The following is an 18578-nucleotide window of genomic DNA, read 5'->3' on the forward strand; positions in this document are numbered from 1 at the left end:
GACGTGTTGAGACTTCATTGGATAAATTTAGAGGTTTATTAAAAAACCATTTGTTAAATATGCTGTAACCTATAAGTAAATTAAGTGTATTAGTTGTAGTAGCAGTGTTAGTAATTTAGTGATTTAGAAGTTATGTTTATTTAAGGCGAGTCACCTGCAGTCAAACTGCGTAAGCAGTTTTGCGGGGCATGGTTTGATTTAAGGTGTAACTTTTTTGTGAATAAATAAATTTAAAAAAAAAAAATATTAATATTTGTACAGACTTTTTGATAACAAATATATTATTATTATCTTTTCAAATCTTATATTTGTCTACAACATAATTTTATAATTAAAGTAGTATTTCTTATTCATACATTTAAAATATATAAGAATAAATACCATTGAATTTCATTTTTAAACTGACATGATTCTCAAATATTTGTTTAAATAGTGACTATACTAGTAGATTCTTAAGATTTATACATTCCTATGTAATGATTAAGAAGCAATAGTATCCATCATAAATTTAAAAAGAATAAATAATGGTCAATAAATCAATTTTCCTTATTACATTCTTAAGTTTAATTAAGTTATGTGATGTATATTAGCTTATTGGCAAACTAATTAAACAACAAAATAATAAATAAGAGTTTTATTCATTGATTTAAAACATTTTCACTTAAAACCTACAAAAAATCATGCACTAACACTTTGATTTTAATTATTTTTTTTCCCAGTTTTCACGTTCTTGCTTTTCCTTTTTAACTTGGTCAACAATTGGTGTTAGATAGAGTTTGTCCTCTTCAAATTTTGTCCACTCCTCCTTTGGTAAAATTGTTTTAGTAACGGATAATTGGACAGCTCTAACTAAACGATAATTGCGTTCATCAACTACATGTTGAGGTAAACGGCGAAGTGCCTCAGTAACTTCTTCAGTTTCGTGAAGGCAATCGTTCCTTAGTAAACCTGTTTATGATTAAAAATTTTAATAATCTCTATATAAATATATACTTTTACAGCAAAAAATGGGCAAATTATATATTATGTAAATAATTAGGGATTGCAGGCTTCATATACGTATAAAGAACACACCAGAAAATCCTTTTTAAAAAAAAGACGCGCGTAACGGTCAAATGTGACGCGTAACCGAAACATGTGACGCGTAACCGAAAAATGTGACGAGAAAACCAAGTCTAGCCAAACAACGACTGTCCTATGCTACATAGGGTGGTAAATGAAAGAGACCGTAAATCTGTTAGACCAAGCTATTTGACTTCATAATTGTGAGTCATATTGAATCTTGTTTTGTGAAAATTGCGACTAATGAATAGTCAACATAGTTGACTTAAAAACTTTTATTCTTGGAAATATACAATAATTTTTATAAGAACTTGAGTGTTACATTGCAATATTGCGACTGTCAACCGTGATATCGGGCGTCCAATTCAAGGTCACAAATTTTCTTACTATGGGCACAATTAACACTTTCTTTCACGGTAATGGAATTGTGAGGAAACCAGAATGTTTCAACAACGGAAAAAATAAAGGACTGGGTTTTTTTTTACCCGAAATTTTCATATTTTATGTGTGTAAGTCACACTGACCGATAGAACGATATTTTTGCTTGTATTACGGCTTCAGTGATGTATATACGTGGTGTACTTATACATATTATGACGATTACAACCCTTTCAATTTTTTAAATCGTTATATCTCAAAAACGGTAGCTCTTAGGAAAAAAGTATTTGGACATTTTCTATCGATAATTATCTGATCTACAATTTTTGTCTGAACTAATTTTATGATAAAACTTACCATTTTGCTGAAAATAGCGAAAACCCCATTTTTGTGATCTTTGACCCAGAGTAAATTTTTTTGCACGTGCCGGATTGATGAGGACTTTTCACATTTCCTTTATAATAGTGTATTGAGCAATCCTACCAATATTCAGCCAAGTGCGAATTATTGTAACCTTGGATGTCTAAATTGACCGGACTAATTATTCATGTAATGAAAGCTGAGGCCTATTTTGATCTTTTACACTGTTGTGTCACTTTGTTAATAAGTAAAGGTACTTTAACTTCATTGTTTATGATTACGATTAGTGATCAACTAATGGAACGTTTTGTTTCAGGTTTACGCATTAGAATAGTCAACTTATTTTTCAAGATATTGGCATGTCTCCTGTACATATTTCGCGTGTGCGCTGATGGAGATCCCATTAATGCTACTTGGTGAGTAGATTACACAATAAAACTGTACTTCATTGTGTTTGACAGGAAGTAATAAGGATAAACATAAAAGGATGATAATAATTACATTAACATAGGAGCAAGAGTTGGATACAACATGGACTACTCCTAGGTACGCTGTGCTAGACGAAGAGTTTATCTGCATATCTTAGCGAGAAAAGAACCTAAAAACGACCCACAAACAATACACGCAATATATAAATTTCTGTAATAACTTCCTTCAAAACCACAAAAATTTAAATTATAATAATATAAAATGAAGATAATAGTAAACAATTGTGGACATATGTTAAAAATATATGCAACATAAACCCAGCTAAATCCAACTCTTGATATCCAGGAAATCCTTCAAAAGTATCTCGATATTCTAAACGGTTATTTCAGTTCAGTGGGTAAATTGGCTTCCGTTTTATTGGCCAAGACAAATCAGACGGAACAAGTACTTTGCTATAAAGTATCAATTACAGCTAAATCGAATGATTTATATTCCTTCATTGTGACGAGCGAGAAATTATAAAAATTATCAGCACTCTTAAGCCTATTGTAGTGATGATAATATAAGTAACTGAGTGGTCATTTCCTTTAAAAACCTTCTTGCTGCACTAATTTCTTATATCAGCATTGCGATTCCGTAACTCACTTTTCGAATTCACACAGCGGTTTTCGCCTCGGCGGTCGCTCTCAAATCAGTCGTGAAGCAGTCATTTTATGATTTGGCATTCTGATAAAGTGGGAGCTTGTAGTTTATTGTTTATCAGAACGCACTTTGTTTTGAAAAGGTCAATATAAATTGAAAAGATATATTTTTTAATTTATAAGCCAAACGTATTGGCGTCGATCTATCTCCACTTGTCAAGTTCCTCTTGAAAAGAGCAGGTTAGGGAGGTATGAATACGATTTTATTTTTCAAAAATGTAATTTTAATGTGAATCTAATCAAATCGGAAAACGTTATAGCTACGGCTGTATGCCGGGTAACAAGAGTGTGTTCGAGTACTCCGCTAAGCTGACAGAAGAGGAGTTCCAGGAACGTCCTATCATCAACTGGGATGGTATCGTGTGGGTTAACCGCCCACTGTTCTTGTGGGTGCTGCAGGTCATCCTCGCGATGATATCGCTCTCCGAGGCTATTCTGTTAGCCTACCTCGGGTACAAGGTGAGCTTACGCAACATAACTTTGTAAACTATTGAAACTAGAGAGGTTCCAAGTATTGTTTGATAAAAATCATAATCTTATTTTTTTATATGTGGGATTTTTTCTATAATAGCTAATAATTGTTAACTAAATAAATAATTTTACGTTTAAAATTATAATCATAACTTCTGGAATTCCTACTACCAGGGTGTAGTTCACCAATGAATGGTGTCGGTCTCTAGGGAAAGGGTATTGGCCTTCAATTAATAGTAATAGTTTTGGGAAACCCCACCAGGTTGGCCGAGTGTCCGGCAAGGTTTATTGTAGTTGAAATTGGTATCTCACTACTAATTTATTTACTAAATGAGTGTTAACTGGATAAAAATCTATTGGTTCACAGTCATCTGAACATTTATTAAACGCCTAGTCCACGCATTCCATATATTTAAAAATAAATACAATGATAAGCGATTCAGTTCATCATTCCTTGGACGTTGCTTCATTTGAATGCATAAGATGCAATGTCGTAGATATCATACCTAAGGCTGAATTGCAGAGTAACTTTATTAGTCTCAAAGCTCTACTGATATTGTATCCAATCGGCTATTAATAGAATTTACATATGTAAATACAGTTAAGTCAAATCAATAAAGCGATAATTAATTAACTTAACTAATATGTAAAAGCAAAGTTCAGATCCCAGCTGTGACTAATACATTTATGAATGAGCGCATCTCCACTAATTTTTATTTAATTTTCGCAAAGGAAAATATACTCCTTGCTTTGCGAAAGACCAAGAAACAGATATCTAAGACAAACAAAGATGGGTTGTTCCCTTATCGTTCATTTCTTTATAATCTTCCAAGAAACAACCACACTTCGAAACCAATTTTTGAATCGATGTTTTTTTCTTCGTATTTTTTTATCCCTAGAAGTGCATATCACATTATAACTTGTACTTTTTTCTGTCTGTATCAGTGTGCCGCGTTGACAAAATTTTGCAAATAAAGTTAAATAGTTTTCCAAACATATGTTTGGAAAAGTATATACTCGAAATTGAATAAAACTTGCTCAACGGACGACTTTATTACTTGATTTTCACAAGTCACAACTCAAAGTTTTCAGTGCTTTTCTGAAAACGTGGCCAACGAGAGACAGCCACATCTCAAGAGCTCAGATATCTGTAACTCCCAATAGCGATTGCATCTTCAATATTAAATTTTTGTACCGCGCGATCGAATCAGCGCTACGGATATTGAAAACATTACATCGCATTCAAAAACATATTGGAATCAGTACCGCTATTGGAAGACATAACACATACAAACATTATATAACATACAAACAATTAAATTAACAGTAGTATAATATTTAAATACATTTTATTAGTAATCATAACAACCAAATATACAGTATTTACAATTTTCTTAACCTACATAGTAATTTAAAATTAAAACAAATTTAAAAAGTTTGGTCCCTGTGGCAGTGTACCTATTACGCTGGCAGCATTACCTCGCTGTAGTGTGATACTTATTCGTTGAGCGAGGAAACCACCAGCTCTGGGGCACCGGTACTATCTACCAGGCACCAACTTAAATCTTTCATTAGGGCCTACGCCCTTGAACCCCACGGCCCAAAAGTCTCTACTCCGAAGGGAACAAAATCGAAGTTGGAGGAAAGACTCTTATATTTTCTGCTCGTCCACACAAGTAGCCTCCCATACCAAAGCCCGTCCCATCTTCCAAGGGATCAATAACATGCCATCCGGCCGCTTGCCATCGTCTCTTGCAAACTAATTAATACTTTTTTTCCAGGGCAACATTTGGCAACAGATTCTATCCTTCCATTTCATACTGGAGATGGTGAACACGGTCCCATTTGCCCTGACGGTACGCAATTAAATTGTTTGTTTTTCTATTATAAAAATTCACAAATTAATACGTATTTTTTATACTTACAGATCCTCTATCCTCCTTTGAGAAACCTGTTCATACCAGTTTTTCTGAACTGCTGGCTAGCGAAACGATCCCTTGAGAATATGTTTGTAAGTATTTGATATTTAATTAAAAATATCCTAATACGCCAGCTGTGTCTGTTTTAACCTACTTTTACTATTTCAAACCAATTAAATAGATTCAAATGTGTTTGACCTCATAACTTACATATTTTGAAACTTATTTATTTAGAAGTCAGAGAATATGATGAGGATAGCGTAAAATTGATTATTTAATATCGCGTCAGACATAAGAGAACACCAGTACCTCTAAATCTGGAGCTTTTACTAAGGGCTGCTGTTTTTTGTTGTATATAAATCAAACAGTTGTATAAAATTCCAATAAAATTTAAATCAAATTTTACTTTCAGAATGACCTGCACCGAGCTATGCAGAAGTCACAATCAGCCCTGTCGCAGCAACTGATGATTCTATGCGTTACTCTTCTATGTCTCGTCTTTACCAGGTTAGTTCAAATATGGTAATATATGGACTGAAGCGAATGTAATAGTAGGAAGGCTTTTTGCTACGTAGGTCTAAAAAATCAAAAAGATATCGGGCAACAACTAATTTCGGGAGGCCCAATCAATGGAAAACTGGTCCTAATGCCCGCCTTCCACTGAACGATGAAAATCATCGTTATGAGTATAGCGGAGTCCGTAATGGGTCCGTTCCGCTCGCAGTGGAAGGCGGGCATTATTGGGTGAGGTGTATACCTCGAAAGGGGGTTCTCAATAAATCAAGAGAAAATTGGTCCTTATTGGGGGAGGCCTTCATCTTGTCTCATAGTGACATAAAATAAGATATTGTTGTACTAACAAATTAGCTGTTACTTATGGACTTAAACTCATATATATTTTTTTTTATTCCGTAAAAAAATATGTTGGTTATTAATTTTTAATCAGTTTCTACCTGACTAATACAATATTCCTACTAAAATAAAGAAACTAAGGTTCTCCATTACCTTGTCGACATTTGACCTAATATTTTTCGAAATTATCCCAAATCTGGTCTCACGAACCACAATCCACATCGTCATGTAACGTTATCATTTAAGGCATATTAATCTAACGTAAGGTGGGATCGTAAAATATAGGATTCTCATGTAGATTCTAGGTCACCAAACTTTCAAATACTTTATTACGTGTCGTGAATACTGCACTTGGTTGACGGGCATCTGGGATCGCAATACACCGCGTTTTTCAGCCAACTAGTGAGACGATAATTTACATAAGTATTTTGGGCACGCATCCCACAACTGCCAGCACTTTTGTTAATGTATGAAGCTAATTAATGTATAGTTCAAAAATAGCTTTTATGAACTTGTAACTTTTTGCTTCGAAATATCCGGATTCATACCCTAAGGCCCTTTCTCCACTGCTCCGGTCCGGCGTCGGATACCGGAATGAGTCATGAGAAAAATATCGGAAGGCCGGATTGCGCTTCTCCACTATATCCGATCCGACAATAATCGATACTTGTATATTTATCATGCAACACTTATATTAACTAAAACTCATATACTTAATTTTATTAATAAAACGTTCTAAATTCTGAATATTTTATTGCCCTGGCAAGTTTATTACTTTTTTTATATTGTCTATCTTAAAATATTATAATATTCTTAATAAATAGTTCACTAATACTATGGTATAAAACTAAAAATAAACCTGTGAATAATAATTTATAACCTCTTGGATATACTTGGACCGATAAAACACCGCGTTCCGATCTAGCAAGTTATCGGATCGTTAAAAACCGGATGCCGGAGTTGTGGAGAAGCACGTAAGTAGGTACTGTTGTGAGTTTCTAAATCGGATCGGTAATTAATGTTTGCCGGACCGAAGCAGTGGAGAAACGGCCTTATACGTTTAACTAGAATAATTTATACATTGGATTATACGATGTCTGAAGCCTGTGTCATTCATGCTTTCATTTTATCAAACTCAAATTAAGTGTAGAATAAATAAACCGATAGTGAATTGACGTTAATCCAATTAATGCAACGAATTAAAGGCTTTTTTTTCGCTAACAGATTTCAGGGATTTAACACTGACTGCCCCATAAAATATGTATGAAAGGGGAATCATATTGTGAGAACTAAGCGCTTGTGAAACAGACGGATAGTTTAATCTAATTGGGGAGCAATAGTGCTTTTAAAGGAGCTTTTAACTTTGGAATATTCAAACTTGTGAAATGATTTCAGTTCAGGACATACATTATTGTAAGTTTAGGGCGATTTCACCTTTGGGAGTATAAATTAAAGACCGGAAGCGGAAGCTACTAGTAGGCGCTACGTAATATTGGCAGTGTTGCCTTTAGATAGGCATAGGCAAGAAAACGGGATTGAAGCTGAAAAAAACCTGGCGTCGCTGCAAATGTTTCATGGTCATTTGTTTTTTCAGTTCAATATGATCACTGATCAGCCTTCTGTTCGTGACATACACCGTTGATTTGGGGCTTTGATCGTTTTCCTTACGATGCCACTACACAAGCAAATATTAATTGTACACCCGACGAACAGATGAAAAACATTTTTTAACATTTGTGATTCAATTTTTGCTAACAAATGTTTACTAAAGTTACTTAACATTTTCTAACGGCAATGTGGGAGCACCATTATGGAACCAGCTGCCCACTGAAGTATTTCCGATCCAATTCGACTTAGGGTGTACCAGTTCTTAAAAGGCCGGCAACATATTTGCGAGCTTTCTGGCAATGTGTGTGGGCGGCGGTCTCACTTAACATCAGATGAGCCTCTTGCCCGTTTGCCCCCTTTTATATGATAAAAATGCGATAAGACGGAATTTTTTCAAAGTGGTAAAATTTAAAATACGAATTGAAATAACAAAAGAGACTTCCGGAAAACTTTCGCACCTTCCCTTTAACAATTAGTCATTTATTAAGGTATTCCATTATTCAAGAAACGTGTTAATTTCGTTAAATATACAGTTCATTCAACTGGATAAACTCAAAATACTTTACATTACTAAGTCACTGTTTCTACGAGTATTGTCTACCAGATGCAGGAGTGAAACTCCAATTTGATTGTCACAATAAAAGAAATATTTGTTCTTATTACAAGGCTATTGTGTAAAAATATGAATGTCGATTTTTTATTAAGTAATTAAGTAGTCCAAAAGTACATTAAGAGTAATAGTAATAACGCCACAATGCTTTATGGGTTTTAGGCTCGTATTGGATCTGTCTCTTAGACAATTTTTCTTGTATTGCCACACACAGCTTGAATGTTAGTCATGCCGGTTTCCAGGAACGGTTCTCACATAACATATTCCATTGGTGGGGTTGCGTTTAAAGGCACAATATGAGGGTTGGTGTAGTCTGTGAAGTTAGCAGAGCACTTACCAACAAAGCATAAAAAAATTGAAGTACTGGTACACAATAGTGGTATAGTTCTGTTCTGGATATTTAAGTCGAAGCATTTCTTCTGGATTTGCAAATGTACTTTTATAAATTTTGTAAAATGTTAGAAAAATGCTCATTATTTTGTTTTATCACACCTTTCCTTATTGCTAAAAATATAAATATATTTTTTAATTAAACAGAACTATTTCATTTGTGTGTGTTGTTTAATTGAGCGCATATTTTTCGAAATTTAGAAGAAACACCGTGCTGACATCAGGATACTGTCAGAGCGTTTAACGCTTTGTAAAATCTAACTTTCTGGATTTAAATGTGCAGAGTGCAGACGTCATTCTAAAAACTATCAGGAACTAAGGTCATAAAGAGGTTTCACTTCTTACGCACACATTTTTTTTTATGCGCCAACATAACAATACTAGTTATGATGTTTACAGATCATAACGCGACTTCAAAACAAAATCAGCCTCGAAATCGCTGGTGCCGCGATACGGAATATTTACCCTTTTTTTGACGATCATAAGTGTGATTAACTGATTTTTGAATTGCACAGACAACCTTAATTTACGTGTTGTAAATTCCAAAATGCCAAAGTTTGAGTCTCTCACTCTTACGCTAATAATTTTCGGTATAGGCCCATTTTTTCGTCTACTGCAAAAGCCATTTCAGTAAGTTTATGTATTCACTGAACTACGTAATGGGCTTTGAATTTTTAAAGACAATTACGGGACATTATTTGAACTCCACTCCGAGGAAGTCCGTAAGCAATTATTTGTGATTTATAGAACTCTATAATTATCCTGAACTAGTTGTGACATAATAAATGCTTAAACGTATCAATAAACAATTGTTAGCTTTTTATTTATATCCTGTTCAATTTTAGTTAAAGAAATATAATCATGCAATGGCACAGTTGCTTAGTTTACTTACTCTGTGGTTTTACGGAACTGACGTCAAAACCAAACAGGAGAGGGATCGTGTCGAAGTGGGGAAAAGAATATAAAACAAGCTGCGCACAAGGAATCGACAGCCAAAAGTTTTAAAAGTGAAAAAGTGAAAAAGAAGTTCAACGGAATCAAATAATAATAATAATAATATAGCCTTTAAATTCCGAAACTCTGTCACTTTATATATCTAAACTTTAATATATTTTCACTCCAGTATATCTCGGAGTTCGGTTTGCCTCTTGGCAAAGGCCTCCTCTAACCCTTTCCACTGTTCTCTATCTTTTGCGACTCTTCTCCAGTTGTAGCCTGCTGTTAGTTTCAGTTCGTCCTCCCATCTCTTGCGTGGTCGACCTCTTCTTCGTTTTCCGTCTCTAGGGTACCATTCCGTCACTATTTTGCTCCATTTTTCATGAGAGCTCCGTAGCATATGACCCGTCCATCTCCATTTCATTTGGTCAATCTTAGTGAGAATGTCTGTCACACCTGTTCTAGCTCTTATGTCTGCGTTTATTTGTTTATCTAATTTTCTTATGCTCAGCATGCTTCTTTCCATGGCTCTTTGGCAGTGTGATAGCATATCCCTGTGCTGGTTAGATAGTGCCCAAGTTTCGCAGCCATAGGTAAGGCAGGGTAGGATACATGTGTTAAAGACTTTTCTCTTTATTTTCTTGCTGAAATCTGTTGTTTTCATGATCTCCCTCAGTGACCAATATCTTTTCCATCCATTTGCTATTCTTCTTTTGATCTCTTTGGTGGTTATATCAGTTATAGAGATAATTTGCCCCAGATAAATGTACTCTTCAACATATTCTAGAGGTTGATTATTAAGTTTTATTTCGTATGGGATTGAATTTGATAGTAGCTTTGTTTTGCTTGTGTTCATTTCCAGGCCTACTTTCTCACTTTCTTTGTTTAAGTCTTGTATCATTTCTTCAAGTTTATGAGGGTTCTCTTCGAACAATACAATGTCGTCTGCAAATCGAAGATGATGTAGTTTTCTCCCATCTATATTTAGTCCAAATTCATTCCATTCTAGTTTTCGGAATATGTTTTCGAGCACAGCAGAAAATAGCTTTGGAGATAATGGGTCCCCTTGTCTGACACCTCTTTCGATTTTAAATGTCTTTCCGAGTGTTTCCATTTGTATTCTTGCATTGCAGTTAGCATATATTTGTTTTATGATGTTTATATAGGCCCCGGATACTCCTTGGTTTTCTAAGCTTTCCCATATCACTTCATGTTTGATGCTGTCAAAAGCTTTGGTGTAATCTATAAAAGCCATATACACTGTTTTGTTATATTCACTGTATTTTTCTATGATTTGTTTGACTGTGTGTATATGATCTATCGTTGCGAAGTTTTTCCTAAATCCAGCCTGTTCCATTGGTTGGCTCTCGTCTAATGTGGCGCTTAATCGATCTAGTAATATCTTGGAGAAAACCTTATATATGTTTGACATCAGGCTTATTGGTCTATAGTTGGATAAGTCTTCCTTTGAGCCTTTTTTGTATATAAGAATTATGTGCGAGGTTTGCCATTGTTCAGGAATCTGTTCTGATGTTAGGATGTCGTTAAAGATTTTTGTCATAATGGGCACCAGTTCTTTTAGGGTTCCTTTCAGTAATCCGTTCGTGATCTTGTCTGGACCTGATGCCTTATCTGACTTTTGGCTTAATATAGCTTTCCTGACTTCACTTTGTAATATATCTGGTTCTAAGTTTGGAGGGTGTATGGTCGTTTTGTAGTTGTTGCATTGTTCGTTTCCTGCGATAGCTGGGTTGGAGTATAGATTTCTGTAAAAATCTGATGCTGTCTTTACTATACTTTTGCGGTTCGTGATGTTAATTTGATTTCTTTTGAGATTAGGTACCCAAGGAGTCGCTTCACGAAGTTCTTTAAGAGCTTTTTTGGTTCCGCCTGATTCAATTATGTGTTTTTCGAGTGTTTGTATTCTCCTTGTTTTCCTGTCCTTGCGTATGCCCTTCCTTATTCCCTTGCTTATTTCGGCTATTTCTCTCAGATTCCGTTTGCCGTTTTTGTTCGCAATTAGACTTTTTCTTTTATTTATAAGCTGCATGGTAGAATCACTCAAAATATATTTTTGTTTCTTCTCTTTTCTAGTATTAGCATAGCGAAGTTGATTTTGAAATCTGGTGTATTTGTTTCTTATGTCAAGTCCTTCTGTTTCTTCGATTTCTCTGGTCTGAGTTGCTAGTGGGTATGATGTTGTTTCGTTAGTTTCCGCGATATCGGTTCTGCTATGCAAGTTAATGTGCTTTCTACGGATCTTAGGAGGCGTCATTTTGAGCGATGCTCTAACCATGCGATGGTTAGTATTGAAATTTAACCTAGAAATGACTGTGGTGTCTGTAAATAGCTTTGGGTGGCTACTTATAATATAATCTATTTCATTTCTGTACTTTCCATCAGGGGAGACCCATGTCCACTTGTTGTTTTTATTCTTCTTAAAGATGCTGTTCATAATTGTAAGATTATGTTCTAGAAGGAGATCTATTAATCTTTGGCCATTGATGCTTCTTTTTCCGTAGCCGAATTCTCCCAATATGTATTCGTCATCGTTTTGTCTAGCGCCTATTTGCGCATTGAAATCCCCCATCAGGATGATAATATTGTTAGAGTAGTCATATATGATTTGAGATAGTGAATTATAAAAGGATGTATGTTCTAGTTCATCAGCTTGTTCAGTTGGTGCGTAGACTTGGATGATTGACCATATTTTTTGAAGCTGGGTATTTTTAAATGCAGTATGGCTATTCTTTCCGTCATACCGATGATATCTTCTATGGAGTTTTTTAAGTGGGTTTTAACTAAAAAACCAACTCCTCTTTGGCCTCCGATTTCGCCTTTATGGAACATTATATAATCTTCATGTTCTTCGATTGAATTTCCTGGTCTGCGCACTTCACTTAGTCCCAATACGTCCCATTTAAGGTCTTTCAGCGCAACTTCAAGCTCAGATAGTGATTCGGGAGTTCTTAAAGTCCTAGTATTAAGCGTTGCTATATACATATATATTATGTTTTTTTGTTAGAGGGTGGTGGTCTGATCTTCCCGCGGCGACCAACCGTGGTGGGAAGGCTTCTTGATTAGGTTGTTTTAGAATGTGTTTCTTCCATATTTGTTTTGCTTTTCCGGTTTTACTTGTTGTTGTATTTGTTTTGATAGGTTGCTCGCGTATGTTTGTTAGTTTTTTGAAATGTCGGAGGTCGAAAACGATCTATCTCTTCCTATATATTGTGGTATGTTTGGTTGTAATTTTTCTTTTTGTCCTACATTATTTGTTTTAGTCGATGTGTTTTCAAACTTGTTAGATGTGTTCTGTTTTTTCTGTGTAGACAAGTTGGGAGATACAGTTTTATCTCTCTTCCTTTTTTCGCGCTGGTTATCCTGCAGCTTTTTAGTCACCAATTAGTCTCCTCTCAAAAAAGATTTGTTTCCCTTCGGAACGGAATCAAATAGTTACTATCAAAGATCAAGCTTTCAGATCAGAAGTGGGATAGCTCCAGGGGAAACTGATAAGGTATTATATCATATCCCTGGTGTAAAGGATTAAGCGCTCACAAGGTATGAGATTTAATTTAAATTTTGCTATTGTAAGAAGGCTGAATAAGTATTTTTTTTTTTCTCTCGTTATAATTTAACGTCAATGCAGTAATTCGATACACTGTTTGTTGTGTTGTTTAAAGTATTTTCTTTTTATTAGTGACAATCAATATTGGTTGATTTTAATCTAAGCAGTTTTGTTTTCCTTTCTCGTATCTAAATATTTTTGAAGGTATTATTTTTTATTTTTATGTACCTACAAATTTGTTTTCTATCTTTATTAAAACCGTTAAATGTTCACTGCTATAATATTTCCTGTATAGTCTTTTCTTATGCTCAATGCTCATACATACACATCTGTTACTATGTGTATCCATGCGAATTCATGTAAAATTTGGATGGGTGGCTAGTATAATAATACAAAGGGTTCGGTTCAAAGATGCCTTTGTTTCTCAAAGAATTACGTTCACTTGGCGAGAAAATTTAGAGTAAGTTAGTTATGTACATCATGTTATGAAATAATTTGAAAATAAACTATCTTTTCTTTTTAAATTTCTAACAACATATTTTTTATTTTTTATTTTTATTATTACAAAGTGCAAGTGGGTCGCATCGATGTTGCAACAGGCATTATGTGACTAATAATTTCTTAGACGCTCGTTCACAGACATAATTAAAAATGCTATGCCTTTTAATGTCGTGTAAATACATAATATTAAGTTTACCGTAATTAGTCCTTGGTTGTATTAAACATAATTTATCAATATTTCTTAATGACTATTTTGTATCTAATTTTTGTGTAAAGGATAGATTAATTTGTTAATAATTTTGTACATAAAAACTGAGGTATGGTAAACGTATGTCTGGTTTATACTCATAAATTTGGTGCCTCTGTATAGTTAGAGTCAATGAATTGTAATAGAATAATGTCTGTGCATAATTTGCATTTTTTTTTAACGATTTGTAGGCACTGCAGTGCCCCATATTTCGATTAGTAGTTAACCGTGAATCAAGTAAGGTATATAGCATATTTTGTCTATTACGTTTCTCTTTTCAGTATGAATCGACAAAACAACGAGATTCGACGAGGCCGTAGCCGAATCCCACAGCGTTTTCGTGACCACACCCCACAGCGAGATCGTACGAGAACTCCACGGAGTAGTAGGAGTAAAGCGGTGTGGCGAAGCCGTAGCAGGACTCCAAGGCGATATTGCAGCCGGTCTCCAAGGCGATATTACAGCCGGTCTCCAAGGCGATATTACAGCCGGTCTCCAAGGCGATGTAGCAGTCGAGACTCGTGTTACAGCCGTAAGTCAAGCTCAAGATATTATTCTCGCGGCAGATCAAACTGCCGTGGCCAAGGCGATGTGTCACGGCGCAGACGCAGCAGGACTACGCCTCAACGCAGCCCCAGTCTACACTCGCGACGTGACGAGATGCAACAAGAACAACGAACACGTAATGGTGAACCACAGCAACATTTCCATGAGTCATATACATCACAAACTGACCATCAGGCCCTGTCAAAACCTACTGAATTAGCTACTATATTTAAAGAGTTTATGCAAACCATGAAGCACACAGCGCGAGTGAGTGAACAATTTCCAAGTATGAACGTTGTACCAGAATTCGAACCGGTCAAACGCAATCAAACCATTGAAATGTGGCTTTTAAAAGTCAATGAATGTGCGACGATTTATAACTGGTCTGAGCGACAAGTTATACATTATGCGTTGCCCAAATTATCTGGATTGGCTCAAAAGTGGTATCAGGGGTTGCCAAGTCTCATGTTTTCATGGCCTGAATGGCAAGATAAGTTAAGATTAGCTTTTCCTAGTGAAGACAATTATGCACAACTACTGACGGAAATGCTCGCTTGCAGAGCGCGTTTTGGCGAACCTTTAGAGGAATATTTTTTTGAAAAAACTGTTCTTTTAAATAGATGCAAAATAACTAACAAAAATGCAATTGATTGTATTTTGTTTGGGATAGAGGATCGATCCATTAGAACCAGTGCTGAAGCGGCACAATTTTCTGAACCAGATAAATTATTAGTTTATCTAAGAAATGTTAAAATTTTAAAAAGAACTGAGAAGAATAATAACGCCTTGAAATCAGGTGCTACTGACAATAAGCGACAGAGAACAAATAAGTTCATTCAAATGAGATCAGAATCTACAAACAATTCAAAATGTTATATCTGTAGTGAAATTGGTCATCCATATTACAAGTGTAAGCAACCCATTAAGCGATGCAGTCAATGCCATAAAATTGGACATCTTGAAGCAAATTGTCCTCTTAAGAAGGAATCTAGCGATGCTAAGACTGTTTTACGGATATCCCAGGAACGAGATACAGATCTAAAATATTTTAAAAAGGCCAATGTTAATGGCCGTGAACTAGATTGTTTTGTTGACTTTGGTAGTCAATGCACTATATTAACGGAGTCTGTGGCGAAAGAACTAGCTATTAGTTGGTCAACACAGGACCTGCCTGTGTTGAGGGGTTTTGGTGATTCTTTGGTTAACAGTTTGGGAAAATGTAACGTTCAAATTGAGGTAGATTCAGCTAAGGCTAATGTAGATGTCCTTATCGTTCCTGATTATCTATTAAAGGTCCCATTATTGTTAGGACAAAGTTTCACCGAACAAAACCATATTTTGGTTTATAAGACTAACGATAACTTAAAAATAACTACTACTTTGGCTAAAGACCACATTTTTCTTTGTAATTCTGAACTAGTCACCATCAACGGACTCTCGGAAGTAAAAATGAAAGCATCCATGCCGAATTATAATGGCGATGTATATATCGAGCAAAGCATATGTCATAAACCTCAAAAGGAGTATGAAATTGTTCAAAGTGCAGTAAGGATAACGTTTCTTCGGTGAATATGAAGGAAAAAGTTTAACTTACGCTAGTTTCCACTCACACCGCAAGTACTTACATTTTGTGATTATTACTTCTTAAGTAGCATTAGATCAGATATTACAAGCCTTGTTTCTTTAAGGTACGGGGTGGCTTTGGTAGGAGTTCGTCCAGCCGAATTACCAGAATTCTATGAAGAAACAATACTTTTGAACCCGGGACCGAGACACATAATGAAAGCGAGCGACACGTGCTATTACATGAGCATAACAAAAGAAGAGAATTCCGCTTTCGTAGTTTCCGATCAACAAACCGAAAGCAAACCGTTGATAACAAAAGATCAAACTGCATGTAGCCTCCTCTCTAGCGAAGGAAGAAGAAAGGGCGGAGACGGCGAGGAGGCCGCGGCCCAGCCCAGAACAGCAGACGGTAGTAACATGGCTCAATCAGCCCTTCCACAAGTGGTTCTACAAGCTCCCGCGACCTCCCCACCAAATGCATCGCCATCACGCATCAATACTGTATCATCCGCTAATTTAACTGTTGCTAGCTGTGAGTGCCACGGTCGGATACTGTGCAAGTAGGCCGGATACGGATGCCGGAATGCAATACGGCTGGCATTCGACCTACTTACTAGACTTTATTTTACTCAGGTTGCTCGATGTCATCAAAATTGCGGCTACTGCGCACTAGAAACTAATAAAAACATAATTGGCACAGCAGACAAAGAGCAGCTCACTCACCGTATATGTTGCAAATTGCGGATGCAAGGAATTAATACCAAGTTACCAGACCGGCTCAGTGATGCTAACTTCAACAGAATGTTCCTAGAACCAACTTCAAATAACCCTAAATGTTGATTAAAACCCTTCAAAATTTTAATTGTACACTCGGTTTGAGAGATAATGTCAAATATGCAAAAAAAAACCATTCAAGCATATAAAATTTCGATTTTGAAGTTTTATAGCTTTTTGATATTTTTATGGTGGGAGGTTATTTTTAGTTTAGTATCTTGGTTTGGTTCTAGGCTTAATATAAATTGTATAGATCGTATTTTAAGAAAAAAAATTGTATAAAGTGCCCCCTAAATAAATGTACCTCCTGAAAACCCCTCAAGACATTTTGATTCCCACAAAATTTGGGAAAAAATCCCTGAGTTGGCATCACTGGATCTGCTACAGTACCTAAGCAGTCTGTGGTAGTTCGTTTCGTCCGCAATGCTATGGATGTTTGCACTAAAATTTATAATTTAATAATTTTTAAAATTACTAAAGCTGGCTGGTAAGATATCCGAGGAATGTACATGTTTCATTCTCATCGTGAAGTTTTGGAGTTCGTCCATTTGTCGTATTAATTGAGATGCATGCCATTTAGAGGTTTTAATGGCTTCCCTAGGTATGCGTAGAAAGTTTGACAAAATTAAAACGTAAATTTTAAACCAGTATGTATCGTATTTTAATAAAGTTATGACCTATATTCGCTTTCATTCTGAAGTAAAATATGCTCGCAGCACTAATTTATAACCCCTTGGTTAATGATTCAATTTAATACGTTTCAACGTTAATTGTAATGAATTTTTCTCATTGGCATGTTCTGCTATATATTTTTTTGGAACGTGCTACAGTTTTCATTAATCGGCTGCGTTCGTGCGGCTTCTCACGTTTAATTTGCTGTCGCGATCAGAAAATATTTTTATATCACGTAACCATTGCCAGGACTGTCCCATTATTCAAGATGAAACTTTATGACCTAGCCCCTCATGATAGTTGCTTATTATAAACGGGTTTGAACTTCGGTACCGTACAGCCGCATAGCAAACAATACAATATAGATTTTGTGTTAAGTATCTGTAAATTTGTCTTTACTAGTTAAATGATATGGCTATTTATCATTACCGTGTTTGTATCAGATAAAGGTGACGGGTCGGACCACAGGGGGGGTCTCAAAGATTCACCAGCCGCAGATAGCGCCACGGACAGTCATTTGCTTCTACCAAGAACAGATAATCATTATTTAAGTCCGGACACTCTTCATCATCGGCGAGGTACGTTCGTGGCTATTGGCAAATATTTTTAATGACGCCAGTTATCATGATACTTTATTTTATTTGTATTGCGTGCCTTTCATAGCATTCATACCCACTCCTTCTTTTCGTAGTTCTATAACGACTTAAGATCCTATTTTAATAAACCAAATTGACATTGGAATATGCATGAATAGTTTTTATCGTGTTTATGTCTTGATAGTGGCCATGGTCGTACCACAACTGAGCGTTTCTGAAGGCAGTTTTGTCCATGGGCGGCGGTATCACTTAACATCAGATGAGCCTCCTGCCCGTTTGCCTCCTATTACATAAAAAAGATTAAAAAAACATATCTGTCAGTGATCTTTACAAGTTTAGTCGATATTTTAGGTAGTCGTCGAGTAGGCGACCATCGATTCTACCAGTACCGGACA

At 35.6% G+C, this 18578-nt stretch overlaps 1 protein-coding gene across 1 annotated transcript; it reads left to right on the top strand.

Moving 5' to 3' along the window:
- The first annotated feature begins 2097 nt into the window (after nt 1-2097).
- LOC125062972 lies at nt 2098-17005 on the top strand. The gene is made up of 7 exons (XM_047669152.1): nt 2098-2216; nt 3191-3389; nt 5183-5257; nt 5329-5412; nt 5733-5827; nt 14311-16192; nt 16264-17005. Exons 1-6 carry the CDS (start codon nt 2098-2100, stop codon nt 16142-16144), a joined length of 2406 nt encoding a protein of 801 aa, XP_047525108.1. The 3' UTR covers nt 16145-16192; nt 16264-17005.
- The last annotated feature ends 1573 nt before the right edge of the window (nt 17006-18578 follow it).

This window comes from Pieris napi (genome assembly GCF_905475465.1).
Source record: "Pieris napi chromosome W unlocalized genomic scaffold, ilPieNapi1.2 SUPER_W_unloc_4, whole genome shotgun sequence".
Classification (NCBI taxonomy): Eukaryota; Metazoa; Arthropoda; class Insecta; order Lepidoptera; family Pieridae; genus Pieris; species Pieris napi.